Source organism: Lepisma saccharinum, chromosome 24, assembly GCF_977018435.1.
Source record: "Lepisma saccharinum chromosome 24, izLepSacc3.1, whole genome shotgun sequence".
In the NCBI taxonomy this organism is placed as follows: Eukaryota; Metazoa; Arthropoda; class Insecta; order Zygentoma; family Lepismatidae; genus Lepisma; species Lepisma saccharinum.
The window spans coordinates 38,634,065-38,657,257 of NC_139252.1; the positions used below are offsets into that span (position 1 = coordinate 38,634,065).

General features: G+C 40.9%; 1 protein-coding gene across 2 annotated transcripts in view; it reads left to right on the forward strand.

The window, feature by feature from the left end:
- The first annotated feature begins 815 nt into the window (after positions 1 to 815).
- The window catches only part of LOC145978349 (corticotropin-releasing factor-binding protein), a 129,927-nt gene continuing 107,549 nt past the window's right edge, over positions 816 to 23,193 (forward strand). For both annotated transcript variants that reach the window (XM_083110943.1, XM_083110945.1), the window contains exon 1: positions 816 to 1,015. In XM_083110943.1, the coding sequence (XP_082967069.1) occupies positions 947 to 1,015 (69 nt within the window). In that variant the 5' untranslated portion in view covers positions 816 to 946. The remainder of the gene's footprint in view (positions 1,016 to 23,193) is intronic.

Here is a 23,193-nt window from a genome sequence, read left to right on the forward strand (position 1 = left end):
TTTTTATTTGCAAAATAATAACAATAAGGTAAAACATAAGTTTCTATGACTGAAATCCTAGTTCGCCAACCTGAGAAAAAAATCGTGCAGAAGCCCTTAATTTCGATTGATTGGTTTCGTTTATTTTACTTCACTTTTCTGCCACTCTTGGCTAATCGCGACGATGAGGATGAGCAATGATATGATGAAATGCATGCAGGGATATTTACAAAGAGCACACATACCCAGGCAAGGATTCGAACTAGGGATCCCTTGCGTCGTAGCGCGCTGTGCTAACCACTCCGTCATGGAGGCGCCCTTGTGATCGCGACTATGTATGTGAATGGAACATCTATGCCCACAAGATAAGAAACTCGAAACTTGCGGCCACCGAGACGTTCCAAGATGTCAATAGAAAGGATGAACACATAAAACTTAAAAAGGATAGGCAAGTGATGCAACCGAGGTACAGAGTTAGACTCCCGGCCTGTGCATGGATGTTCCTTTCATTCAAATTTATCGAATCATCATTCTTACTCATCGCAAAGGTTTGCCTGAAAAGGCGCGAAAGAGACGCAAAGCTAGAGAAATGCAATAAGTCGAATTGGCAATTGCTGCAGCGAAAGAACGCTTAATGAACAATTTCATCGTCCAAGCGCCGTGCCCAACGCGCTCTCTAATTGCAGAGTCCGGAGGCAGAAAGTTTCGGATCGTCATCCTGCGTTGACGCAACCCGCCTGGCAGAGATGCAGCGCGGGTAAGGGGGCGGGCTAGGCAACGTTCCCCGCTTATAAGACAAGCGCGCGTCGCTCTCCCACTTCCCATTCCGTCAATTCGCCCAGCAGCGAGACCCACGCCGGTTCCGTCTAAACGCGGAAAAACTTTTTACTCTCTCTTCTCCCCCCTCCTCGGGCTCGTAGTTCCTCGCGTGCGGTCTTGGCGGAGAGCATACTTGAAGTGGCCAAAGATGAGGGCTGGTGGTCTCGTTGTCCTGTGCTTGGTCTGCCTGTCCGGTGCTGTGGAGCTGCCGCAACAGGTGAGAAACTTATTTCCTTTTCTACTTTCGCGTTGCTGTGGTGTGTACGTGGCTACTTAGATTTAGTTCTGGGGTCATCTCGCGGTCAATTAATCAACACATTCACCTTGATTTGATTACTTTTTGTGTTAAGTCCACTTTTATGCGCAGATGGGCTAACTGGTACTGGACCTCCAGTTTTAAAGTGGGATCCGAACCACTAGATTTAGTTCTCGAGTCATCTTGCGGCCAATTATTCAACACATTCGACTTGATTTGATGACTTTTTGTGTTAAGTCCACTTTTATGCGCAGTTGGGCTAACTGGGACTGGACCTCCAGTTTTAAAATGGGATCCGAACCACTACGTTCCTCCACCGGGGTACCGAACCCGGACCCCTTGATTACAAGGCGACGACGTTACCATTACTCCACCGGGGAGGAACTTGAGTTAATAAGTCAGTTGAGGGGGGGATTGCTGTCTATGGGGCGTCTGACTGCCACGTGGGAGATCCGAATTCGATTCTCAGACAGTGTGAGTTTTGTCGAACAATAACGTGGCTCTGGGTTTCATCCAGCCTCTGATCAATGCATAACTGGAGGGTGAAGGCAACCGGAGTGTGGTGCTCATCATATCACCTCCGCTATATGACTGATTGAATGATTTGGTTTATTTTACTTCGCTTTTTTGCCACTTTGGACTAATCGCGAAGATGCGGATAAGTGGTTTTGATGAAGGGGCACTCATAAAGAACATCCATGACCAGAACGGGATTCAAACCCGAGACCACTGGCGTTGTAGCGCGCTGTACTAACCACTCCGCCACGGAAGTAGAGTGTGTGAGCGTGTAGCTAGGTGTAGATTAAGGAGGCTGAAGCCTACGGTGCCATGTACACAACAAAGTCAGAATATACGACTGAGAAATTTATACTTAGCAGAGGTATATTCTGGTTACACTGCTAAAATTTTCTGTTTTCCAACGTAGTAGTAAGATTACGATTTGAAAGATGTTCTTCAGACATCAAGACGTTTGCTAAAATCCAAAATACGTAGCTTCAATATTATCTGCATTATTTTTTTAATGAGCTTTCCATTGTTTTCTCATTTCAAAATTTGTAGGATGTAAATTTCACAAACCATGGCATAAGAATAAAATATCGAACGACGCACATAAAATGTTGGTGCTCAGTAATGCTGGAGGGGAGGGGGAAGAACAACAAACCACAATCCTGCCTAGTTTTCCAAAATGTCTATCTACTGTGCTTTACCTTTTTATTTAACATTTTATCTTGAAGATGGCGCTGACTATAATAGTAGCCATTTCTCTATAGCTAGAACCATAAAGTATTCACTTTTAGGTTTGATTTTATTGCACTTTTAGCCTCTCTAATTATTTTTCAGTATTCCTTTAAAAAAATGTTATTGTAATTTTATAATTTTGAGATTTCTTAACTACATTTTGCCCCTTCACGGCCGTTTATTTCATTTTAGTTATATAAATTCAAAATTTTAAATTTAAAAAATTCCACAGCATACTCTTTTCGTATCTTCAATAGTTTAGAGCGCCAAAGATTAAGTTGTGACAAAATATTTAATTTAATATTTAATATCAACTACTAAGACATATAATTTATGAACATTCAAGCTTGTATTAATAATATTTGTGCAGTGATTTCTTATTACATATATATTTTTATAATTTTAATGCCAAAATCAGCAACGTCCGAATCCTATATACAACCTGTCTCTATAAACCACTTAGCCTCCTTCTATATCAGAGTAAGTTGAATAGTAGTGAATGAGGAGTTTGGTGCAGTTGGAATGGTGCCTCTAACGTAAATCACGAACATTTCCTCGCACATAGTACAGTTACGAGTTTAAGTTACACTTAATAAGCGAAAAGTTGATCATGAACAAACACACCGTCAATTAATTTAACTTGGAAAAGTTTGCATGTACCAACGAATTGGAAAATTGGATGAACCAATTTCATTTCGTTCTTAAAATCGCTTTTCCCCCTGTTTATACTCATAAATGACGTCAGATAAGTAAACGACAGCATGCTACATGGTGACTAAGATCGAATTTAATTTACCTGGATTGCGAATTGGAGACATATTGCTGCAAGATAGTTTGTCATCTAGGAATTGTAGCTTTCCTGGCGACGTGATTTGAACAGGTGTTCTTGGGTTACCAGCCAGGTTAAATCGGCGTTAGCTTCCAACATTTCGAGCGCATACATTGCTCTCAGCTTCAGGGAATGTAAAAATGGAGACCAGTGTAGGATTGATTATACATATGATGTGGCGGAGCTTGGACGCTGTCTTCCTATTGGCTCGCTCTGGATCATGGTGTTCTCATTGGCTAAGGCCGATTTAACCTGGCTTTTAACCCGAGAACACCTGTTCGAGTTTGTCATCTTCTACACGTTCATTTCAGTACGTTTTTCCTTCTCCTTTTTATAGCAGTTAGACGACTTAATGCTTGCGAGATATTACTTTCGTTGCGACAACGTTATCATCATTTATACGGTCTGCAGGCCGTAAATGTTTAGGTGAAATTTTCACTTCTTCGCGATTAACCCTCGAGATAGAAAAGTGACGCAAACTAACCAAAATATAGTTTTACTTCATTAATCATTTGATAATGTAATCAAGGATTTTAAGGATGTTTGTGGTTTTAAGATCATTGTCTCTACTCCCCACTGAAAGATTGTTTATGTTATCAACAGGAAGCGCTATTTCTCCTTCATTTCTTTCCTTCCGAATGTTCTTCAAATTAGTAAAGTGTAAACAAAATATACATACGGGTTAGCTGTAATGTCCTTCACTTCCTTAGAAAGGCAACTTTAGTGTAATATGTGTCGGATTAGTAGTAGTAGCAGTTACTTTTTACACACTAGCTCACATATTATTGAATTTTTATATTTTATTTATAGTTTATGCATGGCCTGCAAATGTGAGACCGTAATTCATGATAGAAAGTCACCTTGCAATCGAGTTGAATAAGATAGGAGGTATAGTGAGACCACAGGCAAAAAAAACTGGCGCAGACCCGTTTGTCCTTTGCATCTTACACCTGCGTAGAGGGGAGGGGTAGAGTGGAGCAGGCTTCCTTATGACCCGAGTTGAACGGATGAAGACCAAGATGCGCGAAAGCTTCTAGCCGAATGTGTTTTTGTTTCTGGTCGCCCTATAACAAGAATGGTCTCCTCGTCACCTTGTAATCAAGGTGTCCCGGTATCGGTACTAAGGGAAAGCAGGACATAGTGGTTCCGATCTCACTTTAAAACTGTAGGTCCATTCCCAATTAGATAACAAAACATACCATCCAACACAGCCCATGCTAACACGCAAGCCTGGGCAACTCGCCTTACATATGCAAGAGCGCTCTCGTGTGCACGTGTGAACTGTAGAGCGAGCAACGGTACTGTCGAGTTGTACGAGGGGCGGAAGGGAGGGCGTGAGGGAGCAGAAGGCTTCGTCGGTCGCGTTCGTGTACTGTGATACGACAGTACAGTGTTGCATTGTAATCATGGCAGAACAAACATAGGTGGTTCGTAACATTGACGCCTTTTCCCGCAGTGAAACAAACGGCTGCCACACTACTGCTGGGCTGCTTCCTGACCTTGTGGTACAGTCACCGGCAATAAAAATGGGACACCTAGATCCTGAGATATTTGCTACCCTGCAAGACGTTATGCGTGTTGCCTAACTCTAAGGCGATTGTAGAAGTTGGCACCGAAAGTGTGCTATTAAAATCCGCTTATCGCGTTGCAGGGAAACTACTGCATACTGCACGGAGCGCTCAACGACCTTCACAAATGCAAATTAATTGCTCAAACCTGCTTTACACTGTACACAAATGCAGCATACTGTATATTCATGTTATGACACCAGCGTGTGTGATATTAACACTCTAGTGCAAGGAGAGATAATTCTCCCTCGCATTTACATGTGTAAGCTACATTTGTAATAATTAGATGTGCCATAAAATGTCGTTACGCACCACGTGATGCAGATTTACAGCTTGCATGTGCGGACAGGTGAAGGGATAGTGATATTTCGCGTGACCAACAGATGTTACTTTCTGGGGGCGTTTCATATGAATAATTAGTAGCTGTTACGGCGTTTACAATGGTCACATGTTATTCATTGTTGATGTACTTACGTCTTGGCTGCTACGGGTCTGGTCACTCGTACTCTCTTCTATCCTCTGCTCTGCTCCTCCATCTTCTTATACATATTCTTCTTAGGTCCTCAGACCCTTCCCAAGTTACATAGACGTCGTGTTTCTTATACGGGAGACCTGATTTTATCATTGATCGCTATTTTCCATTGGCATTTACTGAACAGTATATTTTAATTAGTACACTTCTTTCCCATCTCCGTAGGAGTTCGTCTGCCCGAACGCATGTCCAAGTCTGTGGTCCATATGTCACCACTATTTGGTTGTTGACCGATAGTTGCAAACAGTACAGACGATCTTCACTGCTTCCTATAAGCAGTAGAGTAGCTATCCTCACCGGAAGAGAAGAAGTGGTTATGGAGCGTGGTCTAGGTGGTACTGGCTATTCAAGGCAAATAGCTGGTGGTTGAAACCGGTTTTAATTCTCGGAGAGGCATTCCAACAGCTCAGCCCATGTGTCGAACTGATCCGAAGTGTGCCGAGTCGAGACGAGCCGAGAGCTCTTAATGGCTTACTTGCCATTCCGTAGCTTCAAAATCAATGTTGCCGATGTAGGTCTGTGCTGTACCGGTAGAGGGCAGGTCATGACAATACTTTCGTTCCTGAATCTAAAAGCAACATTCTACACAGTTTTAAAAGTGACAAAAATTGCTAAAGAAAATTATCAACGAGACCAATTTGAACAACATTAATATTTTGGGAAGTCGATATGATAGTTACAATCCAGAAGTATATGTTACTGTACAACTCGATTTATATGCATTTAAGATATTTCGAAACTGATTCTGCCATGAGGAGCCCTTCTTGAGGTAGTGTGTAAATACAGTAATTCCTTCAATTCTTGTCACTAGATAGCACCACTAACAAGAATTATATTAGTAGCTAATCACTACATTACAACATCAGCAATGTTCCTGTTCATGGTTTCATTGTAGTTTCTAATTTTCTCTGGATTGTTCCAGTATTAATCTGAATTAGATGTCGTTTCTTATGTGCATTTAAATATCTCGTCGTTACATTTCTCTCAATACGGAATATTTTTATCTTTGCATATAATAAAATGATTTGTGATGCTCAGGTACAGACTGACCTTACTTGTGCTTTTCATTATAATTCTGTAGTTTCTTTAGAATTTAACACCTTCACACAAGAGTTTCTTGTGAACCTACAGTTGACTATTATTTGTAAAATCTTCTATAGTTCAATCAATGTATCCTGAAACAATAGCTGTGCAAGGTTTGTTATCTCTTTCTCGCCTGTTTTTTAACATCGGTGGTGATAAAAACTTTATAATTCTTGTCGCGGTCTACTCAAATATATTGTACGTAGACATACAATGTATTTGGTTTAGACGAACTGTCTTCAGGTATTATTACGTATGATTGTTTTGTTATATTATTCTAAGTGCATTTTGTTCTTGCACGTACATAAATAGATTCACTAAGGTTCTTGTACTGTCTTACGGCGGGCGCTCTACATGCTGGCAAGGGAAGTGGCGAGCGGGGTAGCGACCAATCCAGCTCGATAAGAAACGCAGCAGCCTGTAGAACGAGGTGCACGTAGTAGTACCTCCCCTCGACGTCGTAACTCTCGGCGCCACCGCTGTTGTCTGGTTGGTCCGCTCCCCACTTTCCTTGCCAGCATATAGAGCTCCCGTCCTATGAGTAGAAACAACCTATAGATATTTACACTCTGTGGATTTTACTTTCAGTAAACTTATTCCTAGCTTGAGATAACTTGAACACTTTCGAGCAGGATTGATTTTCCGGGAAACCATCAACACAGAAGCTCAGCCAACCTTCGTGGCGGAATGGTTACCACAGCGCACTATGACGTCAGGGGTCCCGCGTTCGAATCCCGGTCGGGGCATAGGTGTTCTTCGTGAGTGTCAAATTCATAATATAATCAATAACAGCGAAAAGTGGCAGAAACGAGACGCTAAATAACAAAAATCAAATCAAATCAACAAACAAGCTCAGGCACTCAACGATCCCTAGGGCGAGAACGAGGCAAGGTAGATAACTTGATATGTTCCTGCTTCCCATAAAAATAGGGAAAAACTAGGTTAGATAGTTTCATAAGTAGGAAGACAAATTTATGGTAAATAAAAACTGAGGAGAGCGGTAAATAAAATGTTAGATCAGCGGTATATACCAGCGGTGGAAAAAAAAAAACTAATCGTATCGCTGCTACAGCTAGCAAGTTCAATGAAACTGGAAGTTGAGTAGGCATTCGGGGGAAGAAAGGAATGCAGCTTGACAGGGAGCGAAGTTTTCGAACGAGATTATGTGCATGGGAAATCCCAATTTGCAGCGTCTTCCTGATGTGATGGAAGATAAAACGTTCTTCAGCTGCAAGTGGTAGGAGACTTTAGGCAAACCTTTCGCTACAAATCGACAGTTTGCGCGCACAACCTCGATTGCCTGTTTTTGCGTGGTTTCTACTTAATTTGATGATATTTCACGGTTATTTCGCGAAAAAGCGTTCATTTCGTGGAAAACACACATTTCGCATTACTTCGCGAATAAAATTCATGCATATTTCATCATGGGGGTGTAGTTACGTCCAGAATGTTCAAAATTGCATTTTTTTTTCACATTTTGCGATTTCGCGTATCGCGAAAATACAATGTCACTAAACACTAAAATACTTTCTAGCACAGGTTACCTTGTTTCTGCTATTTTTATAATGTACGCCAGAACCAGATACTTTAAGAAAATATGTAGAAAAGGAAAATTTTGATACACATTTCATCATTTTCATTTAGTGGAAACTTTATCACTTTAAGCAGGCTCTTCAGAAACTTGTTTCAATAGTCTGTGCCAAGGCATAAGCTCAGCAATTGAAATGGTCTTGAAACCTGACCTAACCTCAAGTAATGAATCGCCTTTAACGAGAACTTGATCCATCCAGCTTCTAAATTTAAGCCACAGCAATTCAGCAGGTTTCAATAATTAGAACAGACTTTTTAATAAAATATATCTGGGAGCATGTCACGATGGGAAAGACGTTTCCATATAATTGTGTATTTTCTTCTCCATGTTCGGTATCGCTTTTCACTCAATTATTGCTATTCCTTTAAGAACTGCATTCTATCGGTTTCCTTGATTGGCTTCTTTGTTGTTGAGAAGAGGGATTCACAAGGATACGTCACAACCTCAATTTTCCCGGGGGCCACAATATCTTCTCTCACAACTCCTACAACTCTTCGAAACCTCAATGAGTATCGAATGGTAATCGAAAAGTTCGAGATTTACAGGGGAACCCCGTAGTTCGAATCTTTAACAAAAAAAAAAAAAAAAAACATTTTAGGTACATGCTGGCTTACCACAATTAATATTGTCTTATTCAAAGCTTTCTGGAGCCGTTTGAAACAACAGATTGCGCTGAAACTTGGTGTACATGCTATGGAGACAAAGTGCATGCGAATGCTGACGAAAAAAATCGAATTTTCACCACCAGGTGCAAACGTGGCGCTCTGAATTAAATTCCCCCTTCTCACAGACCCCTGGATATTACTCGAAGCAACGGATTACGCTGAAGCTTGATATTTGCTAGAGAGACCAAGAAAGAAGCGAATGCTGACGAAAAAAATAGTTCAAAATTTCACCACCAGATGCAAAGTGGCGCTTACAATAAATTCCCCCTACTCAGAGCCGCCCGGAGCTTGGTCGAAGCAATGGATTGAGGTGAAACTGGGTACAGAGACTATGGAGACCATGGGGAAGCGAATGATGATTTAAAAAAATAGTACAAATTGACGCCACCAGGTTGAAATGTACCGCTGAAGTAACAACTACCACTAATTTCAGTTTATATCGGTACAGCAGGGTTCAATATGTGCCCTTTCAATTTAAATGATCCTTTGAAAGCCTAAGGCAGTGTGATCAATGGTCGCACTAAGCGTTTGCTGTAATGTTGTTCACTGTGCGCGAGATTTCAGCGCCACATTTCGACCTGGTGGTCACAATTTGAACTATTTTTCTCTCGTCAGCATTCGCTTACCCGTGGTCTTTCTAGCCTCTACACCACGTTTCAGCTCAATCCGTTGCTTCCATCAAGCTCCAGAGGGGTCTGAGTGGGGGTAATTTAATTCTAAGCGCCACTTTTGCACCTGGTGGTGAAAATTTGTACTATTTTTCTTTTCGTCAGCATTCGTTTAACTTTGGTCTCTATAGCCTCTATACCAAGTTTCAGCGCAATCCGTTGCTTCCATCAAGCTCCAGAGGGGTCTGAGTAGGGGTAATTTAATTCTAAGCGCCACTTTTGCACCTAGTGGTGACAATTTGAACTACAAGGGTTGGATAAAAAGTAATGGCAACACTGCTGTCCCGTGAAAGGGACGAGTCACAGCGCCACAACCGTTTCGTGGTTGATAAAGGAATGTCAGACGAGGAAGTATAGTGAGTGGGAGCGATTGTATGTTATTCAGTCAAAAACAGCAGTGCTTTGAAGCAGAGGACGAGAGTGCAAGCGCCCTAACAATATGTTTAGGCAAGAACAACAACGTCTCTTAGGCAGACGGTCAACGCAGCCTACTACTGCACCTTCTTGCAACACCACCTTCGTCTCGCATTAAGAAGGAAGCGACGGCACGTTCTGGCACGGTGTCCCATCATCCTGCTTGACAATGCAAAGTGTCACACTGCGAACAATGTGACGGCGCTCCTGCATAACTGGTAGTGGGAGGTACTGGAACATCCGCCGTATTCACCGGTATGAGACCGTGTGATTACGACATTTTTGCCAAAATGAAGGAACCACTGGGCGGGAAGCACTACGACACGCGCGAAGCCATCATACGTGCTATAGGGCGGTCACTGCGGGACATCGACAGAGATGGACGCGCAGACGGTGCACGACGCCTTCCATACGTGTGGCAGAAGGTCGTAGAGATGAGGGGCGATTACTTTGAAGGAATGTAACACGTGCTTCTCTGCCAATACAGTCAAGTAGCAATTATACCAGTGTTGCCATTACTTTTTATCCAACCCTTGTATTTCTTTTCCTCGTTAGCATTCGCTTTCCTTGGTCTCTATAGCCTCTACACCACCTTTCAGCGCAATCTGTTGCTTCGAACTGGCTCCAGAGTGCTCTGAGTAAGGCAACTTCAATTGTGGCCAGTCAGTACATCGTGGAAAGTGGCAAGAACAATAGAATCAAATAGGATCATTCTTAACCTTTATCCTGGAGGACAGGCAACCCACGCCACGTACTAATATGAATGATTGCATACTATTTAAGGACGTAACTCGCTGTGGAGCAATCTATGATTGGAAAGGTAAATTGTATGTATGTAATAATACGTTTTATAGCAATGGTACGAAAAAAACTCATTAGTACATTTTCTGAGCGTTTGCTTCGCACCCAGTGGTCTGTGTTTGATCCTGCGCTGCACATTTTTTTCATACTCATATTTTCGATTAACCTAAAGTGTTAGAGAAGAGAAGTAACATAACCAAAAATTGCAAATTAATTCTAACATAACGGTAATAAAATAAAATTAGCTTCGATTTTATTACTTCTTGGCAAAAAAAAAAAAGATTTATTAAAGTCCACTTTATGCACAGGCAGACTCAACATGTAATTGTAATTTGGTACCCGAGCAATTGTTAGGGCATATATTGGCCTAGAATTGAAAATAAAAGCTCTGAATTATAATGCATTGTTTAGAAAGTGTGTGGAGCTAAGATGAATTCGTTCGATTTGTAACGCCAACTGTCGTAAATTATATTCAGCTGCAGTGGCGGCGATTGGGTTCCAAAACTGGGCAGCAAGGACAGCTTACTTTCCCTTGGTAGATAAGGTTTAGGGTAAATATGCGATATCGCCCGAACGGATTTCTTCAAATTTACAGGAGAAACTGCTTACTGAAATCAGTTTCTGTAGCATTGTCAAAGTTCTTGGAGGTATTTTATTTCGCGGAAACTGTAAACTTCACCATAGAATGCTGCAGAATAAGAAATAATCACTTGTTACGTAAGGAACTTGCATCTTCTGTAACATTAGGCCGTTGTTTCCATTGTGTACGTGCAGATGGCGCGAGCGTCGAAAGTCATGCGGTCTCGCCAGTGTTTCCAAACGTGCCTTTTTTTACGAGATTTTTTTAAAACTATGCTTACCTAACCTAACCTGACCTAACCTAACATTGCCGGAAATGGTCCGTGGGGCTATCGTGAATGGTTTTTGGTGCTATCCGTCAATGGTTTTTTGGGGCTATCCGTCAATGGTTCGTGGGGCTATCGTGGATTGTTTTTGGGGCTATCGTGAATGGTTTTTGGGTCTATCCGTCAATGGTTTGTGATGACATAATGAACACGAAAGTAGGTATTTTTCGGTTAAGAAGGTTGAAACACTGCATATCTACTCCAAATCGACAAAACACAAGCACGACGCGCGATGATTCATGACGAGTGCACGCCATATTGTCTGTTACCCAAGCATAACAAGGAAGACAAATAATGACTCGTAATATGAAAAGTTGACACTATTTTATGGAAAAAGGCATAACTTCACCTTAAAGAATCTTCCGCAATGCAGAATAGGTAAGTATCAATGCTAAAATTAACAGAATAAACGAGTGAGAGGTGTTCGGGCCTTATCAGATAGGTAGCAGGTTTAGCATAGTGCGCGAGCGAAAGTGGCCAAACATGGGAGAGCAACTGCCCTCCTATTCACCGCCACTGTTCAGCTGAAAACGTTGCATTTAAGAGGGATCTGTCAACGAGTTTCACGTTGGTGTGCTTTAATCCTAGAGAAACTATAGAACTGGTAAGAAATTACTATAATATAATTAACAGGATAAAAAATTCAAATTTAAAATTCTCAGAAATGTAATCGTAACATACGCAACTTATTTCGCTGCTGGTAAGTGGCATCACATTTTTGGTCTTCTTGAGCCTAATACGTAGTTAGTATTTCTTCAGTAATTATATCTTTATTTTAGTTCATTGATGCATTTTCAGAACGGAGAATAGGTCTCAACATAATGCATTTAAATTTTTCTTACCTTATGCGACATCTAACAACAGTATTTTAAATTATAACTCGATCCCCAGATTGTTAAGTCAATAATAGTAGATACTGAGAAAATAAATACAAAATGAACGTTTGGAAATCGGATATTTTGTTACGCGTATAGGCACAATAGGACCCCAAGGCTCCACGTATAGGTTGGCCCTAAAACTGTACCCAGCTTTCTCTAGCGAGTCATGACAGTACCGTAATTTCATGGCCCTTACGGATGTATAATCTTACTGAAAGAACGGTCCTGCAAAATCTGACATACAAGACGGGATTCCGGACTGAAGTTGTATGTCGAATATTGAAGCTGACAGATCACGTTTCACGTATCTCATTTCACGTAATCAGTGAAAACCGTCAGTGTTGCGTTAGTGTTCTAAACTGCTGTAAAACATTTCGTTAGTGTCTCATTAGAACAAGATTAACTACAAAAAAAAACTCTGTAGGGGTAAGTTCACGCTGACCTCCTCTCAATCGTATCTGCTAGTGCCTTTGTTAGAGCTTGTGCTTCATTAGAGCTATGAGCAATCATAAGTATAGATATTTGAATGGGTTAGGGTAACTACGACCCTACTAACATGCAAAATAGCCCTTTGGTCACGTAAAAGAAAATTAACAATGGCCAAACACATTGTCTGTGTTTCTATGTAGGTGTCTTGATATGTTTAATAAATTATCGTGAACAATTTTCTTTCATTCCACATCGTTTCTTCGAATCTCTGCAAAGACTATATCAATGGTATTAATTTGATTGATAACACAAGAAATGTTCTGTTTTGTATTCTGAGTCTCAATACAACTTGACGCTACATTGAGACAGTAATCCTAACCAATCTGAAACTGAAGCTTTAGAACAATTGGATAGCTACCAATGTATTAGTTAAGGTAAATTGGTTAATATTCTTTCCGCTATTGGTTTATTGTTGTTAATAATCGTGTATGAATTAATTTGTGTCATTCTCGTTCTCATCCAGGAGTTTATCCATCAAATTTTTCTTCTGGGAGCGTACAGTTACCGGCAAATAAAAATTCGACACCTAAAACCTGAAATGATCCCTTTCCTGCAAGGTGCTATGTGTGTTGCCTAAATCTATGGCGCAAATATTCAATGGCAACACTTACCACCGCCGTAAGCCAGCGTCTGACACAACATGGTCTAAAAGTTATAATTGAAAATGTAGTGATTTGACATAGTTGTTAGCCTTGATTCACTACATATATAAATCCGGGTTTGGATATATTGAACATTACTTTAAAAGCATGCGGGACAGTTTCCGCCAGGCTCTTCCCTCCGCGGCAGTGTTGCCAACTTAGCTCTTTTGGGGCCGGATCTGGCTCTTTCGTGCACTCGTTTGGCCGTGAACTGGGGCATCACTGCCATCACCGACTCCGGTCCACAGATCAACTTTTGCCATGAGTATGCATTTTGGACGTGACGTTATAGTTATATTGGTTGCCTAATTTATCCCAGATTTCTCTTTTTCGTTTCTTTCTTAAACTGTAATCTTACACCCCCTTCTTTATTCTCGTTACTAAACACTCTGCAAACTTCTCTCACTGATTCTTGACAATTCTCCATATTTCCACTACCGAACGTACTAAAGTACCCGATACTTCCCAGGAAATCCGTCCCTACTTCTTTCCTTCCTGATGATGTCCCGGATACCAACCGTCGTACCGATGTTCATCCCAGTCCGACCAACTCTTGCTGGTCTCCCGCAAATCTCCCTGCATCAAGCACCACTCGTTCTTTCATATCCCTTCCAAGTATTAATATTTGCATCTCAAAGCCAATAATACTCTCACTATCTCAAACATAACATACTAGAACATAGACCCTGCTTAACATTCATAGAATCGTGTTAATGTCTATCCCTCATCTCATCCATCAACACTAATGCACACGACACACAATAAAACGTATCCTAACAAAACATTACCCACCCAATTACACACTTATGTAATTTCGTATCTGTGTTCATAAATAATATAAATGTTAAACACTAACACTTCTTTACTTCCTACTATTACTAACCTTTATATTAATCTTCTTACCTTGTAGAATGATGTAAAACCAACTTTGTTCAGGAAAACCGAACACATTTGGCCCTGGGGCATTCATGCCAATGTCACAGTGAATTATTGTAATAAAAAATGGAAAATAAAGGATGAATCAAAGAAAAGCGGGGGAATCCGTAAAAAAAATTAGCGGAACTGAAGCCCTGGGTTAAATTTCAGGTACGAGGGCATAAGCGCATACCTCTGAAAGTATATTGACTACTTTGTTTTTTTAATCCATCCGTATACAAAAAAAAAATCTTTCTATGTAAGCATATCTTGTATACTGTTTAGGAAAATAATGTTATATTGGTTGCGTCGCCACACCCCCCTCTTACCTTTAGCTCAGGTTTGGCAACACTGCCATGATGGCCGTAGGAGGCAAGGAGAAATGCATTGCGCTTGTGGGCGTATTATTTGATTTGTTCTCTTGGGAATATGAAACTTTAGATGGTATAGAAAATATATCAACGGAAAGAGGGCAGTTTGATGAAGTTTTTGACCGACGGCAAAGTCGAAACTTCCATTTGATTAGCTGCAATTTGAAGTTGTTGATTTTTTCCTCCATAAGGAATACATGGGATTCTGAAAATTCTCAATCATCATATTTTTCAAGTATCGTGTCTAGCTTAATAATCGACATAAAAATCGCCTTCACTTGCAACATGGGGAGAAATTCATACTCTTGCATACGCCCAGATTTTTTTTAGTAGCATTTCTAATGCCGACGATACTGAAATAAATGCACACATGGTGCGTAACTGTAACTCCTCACCTTAAGTGAAAGTCGTCGTCTTTTTTTCTTCTTCTTCTTCTTCCAACAGTTGCGCACTAAAGCTGTGCTGTACCTGGTTCAGTTCAGGAGACAATAATATGATCCGTTTGACTGAAATTACATGCACGGTTCAAATTCGTTAAGACGTTGGCAACACTGCTCAATAAATGCCCTTTTTTGTCAGTATTTCTGCAACGGTATTGTTGCCAGCGTCGGTTGCGTTTCTCGTTACAGGAAAAAGATAAAACAATGTAACTTCCATCAGCTTCGGAACGTTTTTGAATTCGATTCGGGCCCTGTACTATTTCCCCCCCCCCCTTTTTTTGGCGTCGACACTTTGGCAGAAGCAATTCTCCCACCGCCGACACGACTTGTCCATTTTCTCCCGAAATCCTGACGCAGTGTGTTTGTCAAGCGACGGTAGGTTCCCATTTACAGGACACTGTAAACACAATGGGGGTTGACTGCAAAAGGCAGAAAATCCATGATTGAACAAAACAGTGTCCGTAGCACCGGCTTGGGAATTTCTGTACGGGTGGTGGTACGTGCAAGTTCATAATGTAAAATTGATTATAAAAATCGTTGCCAATGAAATACAGCTGCTTGCTAGGGAAGCTGTAAAACAATAAGACATTTCGCATATTTTGAACTTTCCACTCTCAAAAATGGTAATCGGAGGCAGTGGCGTACCCAGGACTTTTTTTCTGGAGGGGCTGTACATAGAGGCTTTTTAGGGGGGTGGCATACATAGTATATTTCCTATTTTTAGAACTTTCCACTCTCAAGAATGCGAATCGTGGATCATTTTAAGAGAGGTATGCCGTAGCGTTCCAACATGAACGCGGGGATCTTAAATAGGGATGTAACTTGCCCCTCCCGATTAATATTGTTGATGGTAGAGACAGACAGCCCTGAACGGGCCAGGTACAATTATCTAAATTAACATTAAAATAAACTCATGATTCGGTTTAGACTGAAGTGAGCAATGCGAATGGCAGATAAAGGGTGTAGACTAGCTTACCCTGTTCGGTTTAGAAAACAGACCAATAGCTCCTGCTTCTCCGATGATTCCAAGTAAAAAGACCTCGTGTCGTTCCCATGCGCACCTATTTAAACCCTCGCTTGGCCTCTCGTCACCTCTACCCCAAAGGCCAGTGTTCTTACCAGTTCCCGTAAAAAGCTTATCCTACACATTTCTCAGCAGGAGCTGACAAGGTCTGCCAGGGTCAATATTTCTGAAACCGAATGGATATGCCACGATGCATTTACCACTCTGGTTTTTATCTCTCTTCGCTGCTTTTATTTGAAAATGTTGATTTCTTCAAAATTTCGGAGGGGGCTCTAGCCCCATCAACCCCTCCTTTGCGTACGCCCGTAGCGTGACAAAACTTAAACTTTGAGAGAGCAAAACTTTTTGTAATGTTATTCTCAAGATCTACAATATTCTCTAATAATCTGCTGTTCTCATTATCCAATATTTAAGTTTTTATTTCACCGTTATTTTGTTAAGATGAAGATATGATTTTGGAGAACTTCCATCCCTTTCTATAGCGCATTATTAATAACTAGGTCTCGGGAGTTGAGGAAAATTCCTTTTTTTTTCCTAGAGTCCGAAGACGAGGCCCAACATAATATATGTTCATTTTGGGTCATTGTAGGCCACAAAAAGGTGAGTTTTATTTGTCCTTTTTTGCCTTTTTCGGCGGTTTTTTTGGCTTATTGGTCCTTTTTTAGCCTATTTTTAAGTCTTAAAGGCTTTTTTATGCAACTTCATCTCTTTCGACTAGGTTTTACTGTCCATTCTCAATTCGAATCATCATCAGTTCATCTCTCTTAAACATCCTTTCTGTAGTAAAGAAATAACAAATATATATATATACCGTGCGTCCATTTCGATCTTCAGCCGAGAGATCGGGAGAAGCGTGGCGGGCAGCGCTGACGGAGATGCCGACACTTGCGGCCTGTAATGCCCGTTTATTTTTATCGACATATGCAGACATTTATATAAATATTGCAAAACGAGCACTAACCTGTGTTATAACACGCAAAAGTTCTTCTGTAATTCATCCAAGTTCTGCTCTTATATACACAAATAAATACGCTATAGAAACGATGTTAAGAGCCACAGATAATAAAGCATTTTAATCATAGTTTTGACCAGTAACGTCCTGCTTAAGTTTATATCCTTGAAAGAGTTTTGTGGCCATGGGAATCGTTTGGAGGTTTCGAATGTGCAACACTGTATCAAGATTACGCTGCAGACGAAACCGTTAAAAGTGAATGGTTTTCGTGAGCTTCCTTGCAATCCAAAATATCCGAGCTCGAGTTTTTTTGTTCCTTCGCGACTAGATGAAGACAGAGTTGTGAATATTGTGGCGAGCAATGTAAACCAAGAGCGTGTTAATTTCGTACTGTGCGCAAGAGTGTTATTCTTGGTTACTTGCAGTTACTTGTTTGTGTTATTGTAGTGTGTATGTGTGTTGTGCCAGTAAGACGATTGGAACGTTAGAACAAAGATTTTTTTATGTATGACACGTACGTGAAAACAGACTCGTGTCGAGACGTGTGTAGGTAATTTGTACAGAAATTCCCATGCGTTTCAACTCCACACAGAGATACGGTTAGACATCTTGTCCTTAAATTACGAGAAACTAGATCGTTAAAGTTTAAAACACCTAAGCAAAAACGACGGATTCTAACCGAAGCAAAACTCGATGATACTGGTGCAGCGTTAGAACTTTCTCCAAACAAACCTCTACGCCGTGTTTCACAACAGGTGGGCGTGTCAAAATCATCGGCACATACAGCCACTAAGCTACTAAAATTAAAACCGTACTCTTATAACACAGGTTAGTGCTCGTTTTGCAATATTTATATAAATGTCTGCATATGTCCATAAAAATAAGCGGGCATTACAGGCAGCAAATGTCGGCATCTCCGTCAGCGCCGCCCGCCACGCTTCTCTCGATCTCTCGGCTGAAGATCGAAATGGACGCACGGTATATACTAATATACATTTGAACCATCCCTGAAACGAGAGAAAATTTTTTTCGGAAGACTGAAGCAGGTACGGTACAAGGTCCTTTAACCGTAACTTGTCTGGAAGGTGTAAGTGGCAACTTTATCTTGTTTTGAAGCTTTCAGCACGCGCCTGAAAAGATCTCAAAGTCAGATAAGGAGGTGCCGCGCATATTCATTAAATATGTAATTAGAACTGAAGTTATTAATTAATTTGGATCACATTTATACGTCCTTTTTTCCGTTTTTAGCTCCTTTTTTGATATTTTAAGGTCTTTTTTTGGCAATTTATAGGTCTTCAACTTCCAAGCCCTATTAATAACCATAATACTTATTTGACCCAGACGTGCAGAATATCACACAGAAGCTCAGAGAAAATAAAGATGAATTATTTATGTTCGTGAACCATTTCTTTCGTTTTTTTAATTTTCGTTCGTCAAAGAGCTCCAAAAGGAGTACAAGAAGAAGCGAGATCAGATTACCCAGTCTTCTTCCAGGAACAAAATTCCGAGAAATAAATCTGGTATTTGCCACATACTGAAATATTGATTCCAACCTCTGCCTTTGACAGAGAGAGCTGCGTCGTCATTCAAACCCTGAAGAACTAAAGTAATAATGAGCTATGTTCAGGGCCGGATTAAGACGAAATTGGGCCTGATGCTACGTCGCACTTACCGAACAAGAATAAAGTGGAAACAATCGCCAAGATATTGAAAAAAAACGCAGCTAAATTACTAAGTAAACTGTTTAACGTGAAACTGATAGCATTAACTTGAAATCTTCGGTGAACAATAAACACAACGACGTTATAGTTACGTCACAGCGCAAAGAATAATAGTAATTGTATAATAAGTAACGCTGTGTCCGAAATTGGGGCTCCAAAATTCATTCTAAGATTTATTTTCAGGTTAATATAGCAAAAGAAAACTGTTCAGCTTTCGGAAAATTTTCGTCTGTTTTCATCTGGGCCTATTTCAGGAATGGGCCTAATGCTGCAGCCTCAATAGCACCCACGTTAAACCGTCACTGGCCATGTTGTTTTCTGTACGCTAAATCACTCACATAAATGCATTTTTAAACATTTATAGTCGTTGTAAGAATATGGGTAGTGTATAAGTTAGCAAATTATAATAGACTTTGACAGGGCCTTCGATTCTGTAGCAATAGAAATATGTTGCATAATTAACAAGATCGAGAGCATAACTCAAGATCGTATGGTCAATATAAAATGTATTTATTAATGAGGGAAAAGCATCAGAACCTTTTGGAAGAGAAACTAGAGTATGACAGGGATGTTTCCCATGACTCCTTATCTTTCTCTTGGTAAAATAGATGTAATAATGAAGAAAACCGCAAGGGCAAAGAGAAGAGGGAATACAATGGGGGCTTATGGACAGAGCAGATCTAGATGTTGTGTCTGCTCTAAGAATAATAGGTAGATGTTATAACTGAATTAGAGGACGTGGTTAGAGAACCAAAAACTCAATATCCTGACCAAGGCAGAAAGAAGAGGCTGAAAGACAGGTTGACAGAACATAGGGATGATGTACGACTTAAGGTAGAGAGAAATGCGATATTTAAGCACACGAGAGAAACAGGACATGACATAGAGTGGGATGAGGCTAAGCAGATAGGAAGGGGGAAGAGAATACTAGTGAGAAAGTTGAAGGAGGCCAAGGAAATAGAGAAGAAAGGGAAAGAAGACACAATGAACTGAAATGGAGGACTGAAGATAAACAAAGAATGAAAGAAGGTGCTAGAAAGAGTGGAAAGGACAAGAGCGAAGGAGGAGAAAAGAAGGGATAGGAATGAAGAAATAAAGGATAAGGAAAAAGAGCGTGAGGTAAGAAGTCTAAGCACGTTACAGATGAAAGGAAATGTTCATCTAAATCGCCTGTCAGGTGAAACAACAGTTGACAGGAGAAGGCCACCTGCTTGAACACCGGGAAACCTTCATTTGTACTTGGTACAGAGTCTGAAGACAACCTTGCTAGAAGGTTGAAACGTAACGTTTAGTTTATGTTTTAAAAAAAATCTGCCTTGGTCAGCATATAGAGTTTTTGATTATCATGGAAACAAAGCTTAATGGTGTTATCAGTGGTTAGAGAACTGTGAAATATGGACAGGTTTTAAATAAATCAAAGGGGAAAACAATGAAGTTAAATGGCAAGATCATATTCGGTTGGAAAATGAACCCCTATAGAACAAGGCCTTCATGCGCTGTACTCTTTTCTTATGATACATATAAACATGGGTAATTATTACAAGGAACACTGAATATCTGTATTGGGGTTAGTTACTGTAACACAATGAATAAGCATAATGTGTTGATAGTTATTATTTTTTTCATATCACATTAACCAATAATGCTCAAGAATTGTCACTTACACTTTCAATGAGAGGACAGACTGTTTTTCCTTTACTAGCGTATCATTCTAATGAAGGATGGGATCGAACCTGCCACTCCCAATGGGTGATGTAGCTAATCATCATTCATCCTCATTAATGATGAGAGCACTTGTCATAACGACCAGTTAAATGCTTGGCAGCAAAAGGCACAACTGAAATAAAATACCTTAAGCAACTAGAAATGGCAAATAGTCTCTCGTTGGATTTTAGAACCTTGAACCCCGACTCATACATGGTAAGGATTAGGATAAATACCTGTCTAGACTTAGAATAATGATGATGAAGTTAATATCTAAGGGTAAAATGAAACTATCCTTTCTCCAGGCTTGGTAGGTAGTTCACCTAAGTCAGGCAGACTGCTGTTCTTCTCTAATCCCCAAAGTGCTCTTGCCTGTCTCTAATCAAATCGAAAAGTGGGTCCTCTGCCAGTCTGTCCGCTCCTCTAAACCCCAGTCCGTGGAGACTTCCTATACGCTGATACGTGAGTTTTTACCTTCCTATTATTGTAAACAGCTTACTGCTTGTTTACCTGTTGTAAACCTTGTAGCTTCAATATATCAGGAAGTGGAAGTCTGCTTAACACTCGACTGTGCATAATTCAAATACCTGAGAGGAGTGGAAAGCTGTTGTACACAAGTGGATGAACCTTGATGAATTGAAGCTTCTAGAGAAAATTAAAATAAAATAAAGAATAATCCTATGGATTGATACGCTAGCATGTCAACAGTTTTCAAGATATGTGTTGGTCAGTTAAATCCTCAACTATGATTTCACATTACTAAAAAAAGAGCTGTTCGCAGACATGAGTGGTACCGACCAGTGATGCAGTGAACAGGGCATAATTATACAGAAATTATTTTTAAAACGTGCCTGATAGTCGCAGATGTACTGTATGTTGATCTTAAAAGTTCGGTGAGGAATTTAGACCGGACAGGACTAGAGGTCAAGTGCAATAATTTTATCTTCTAGAATTTTTCAGCGAAATATGCAGGCTCGACCAGGACTCGAACCCGGGTCTCTGGCATACCGTGCCATTCCTCTACCACTGAGCTACCGAGCCGCCTGATTTTTCGCGAGCCCAGACCGGCTCGGTAGCTTAGTGGTAGAGCAATGGCACGGTATGCCAGAGACCCGGTTCGAGTCCTTTTCGAGCCTGCATTTTTCGCTGAAAAATTCTACGAGAACATCTCCTGTGTGTGCCTAATTGAAATACATAAAAGCTTGTATATACGAAGTGCAGATGGAGCCTCTATGATGGCGTAGTGATAACGTCATCACCTTGTAATCAAGGGATCCAGCGTTAGATACCGAGTGTATGTACAGTGGTTCGGATCCCACTTTAAACTGTAAGCACAGTCCCGATGAGCCCATCTGTGCATAAAGTGGCCTTAATACAACAATTCAAATTGAGAATGATTGCACAAAACTGAGAATACTGACTCTTTCACATGTAGGGAGTTCGTTGGTCTTATTTTTTCTTCTATTCTTTATTTCGTTACCGAGCTTTAGCGCTAGGGAGCGCGGGTTGAAGACCACTGTCGTAGAAGATGTGCTTGATGCCACAAGGAGATTCCTAAATTTAAATGAAGTGTATATCCTCAGTATTACAGGTGTCATATAAAAGTACATAGGGAAGAGGAGTCCGTTTGCGGACTGAGACAACACTTGCAAAATACATTCTAGCCTAATTAGGACTTGAGAAGGGCGTCCCAAATTGTCCATGTCTCCGGGATCGCCGCGCCTGGGCAAATTTGCCCACCTCTCCTTTGTGAGGTCATAATTGAAGTCATTATGAGTTGCGGGTGGCGATATCGAACCTCGTCCCATCCGAGGGGACTTGCGACACAGGAAACAGGAAATCCGATAGAATTGCAGTGCGAAAGGTGGCGCGGAGGGACATTAATCAAGTCTCTCCTTGTTGTCACAAAACGGTCGCCTGTCTCGTTAGCGGGTGACGCGGAGGCGCGGATGGACACAAATTGGCTTCCGCGGCGAAAAGGGAATTTGTCTCTGCTATATCTGGAGCGGCATATACGAGGGCTGTTCGATATATTGGATTTATTCTTAGCTCTGACCATGAAGCGGTGGCGCTAGTGTTGAAAGCGGCGAGGCAAGTTCAATAGTGGAGTTTCAGGACAGGGGGAAGGAGTTACTGGATTGTTTACAACGTGTGCCCATAGTTGGAAGTTAACATACACGTTGTGTGGTCTGAAAGAAATCATTATGTGGATGAGACATTGTAAGAGTCCCGTTGTACGAAACGGTCCCCAATCACAGCGCAGAACGGCTATTTTGACAAAATCATGTCTCCCTACTGGCTACTTCGGGGTTGAGGGTTTCAAAGGCTCCCGCTTGTTGCCTCAGTGTGGAGGGGGGCAGCGGTAGGGTTATTTACCTGTTTGGCCCCAAGTTCCTTTGTAGGTAAAGGCGGCAACAGAGGGTTACTGCTTTAAAGACGGCGGGACTGTAAATTCCAGCTTAGTTGGCTACTAATTCAAGTATACCATATTCTGTGCTCATAAATACAAAGGAAACACGTAATATGTATTTTTATTTCGCCTCTATATCACTTCCGGCTAATCGCTACGACGAGTATGAGTGTTAATTAGATGACATTGATAAATAGACATACACAAAGAACACCCACGCTCAGGCCGGGATTCAAACCCGGAAATTTCTGTACTGATATGACAAAGAAAACAGTACATTTGTATTTTGAAATTTTATT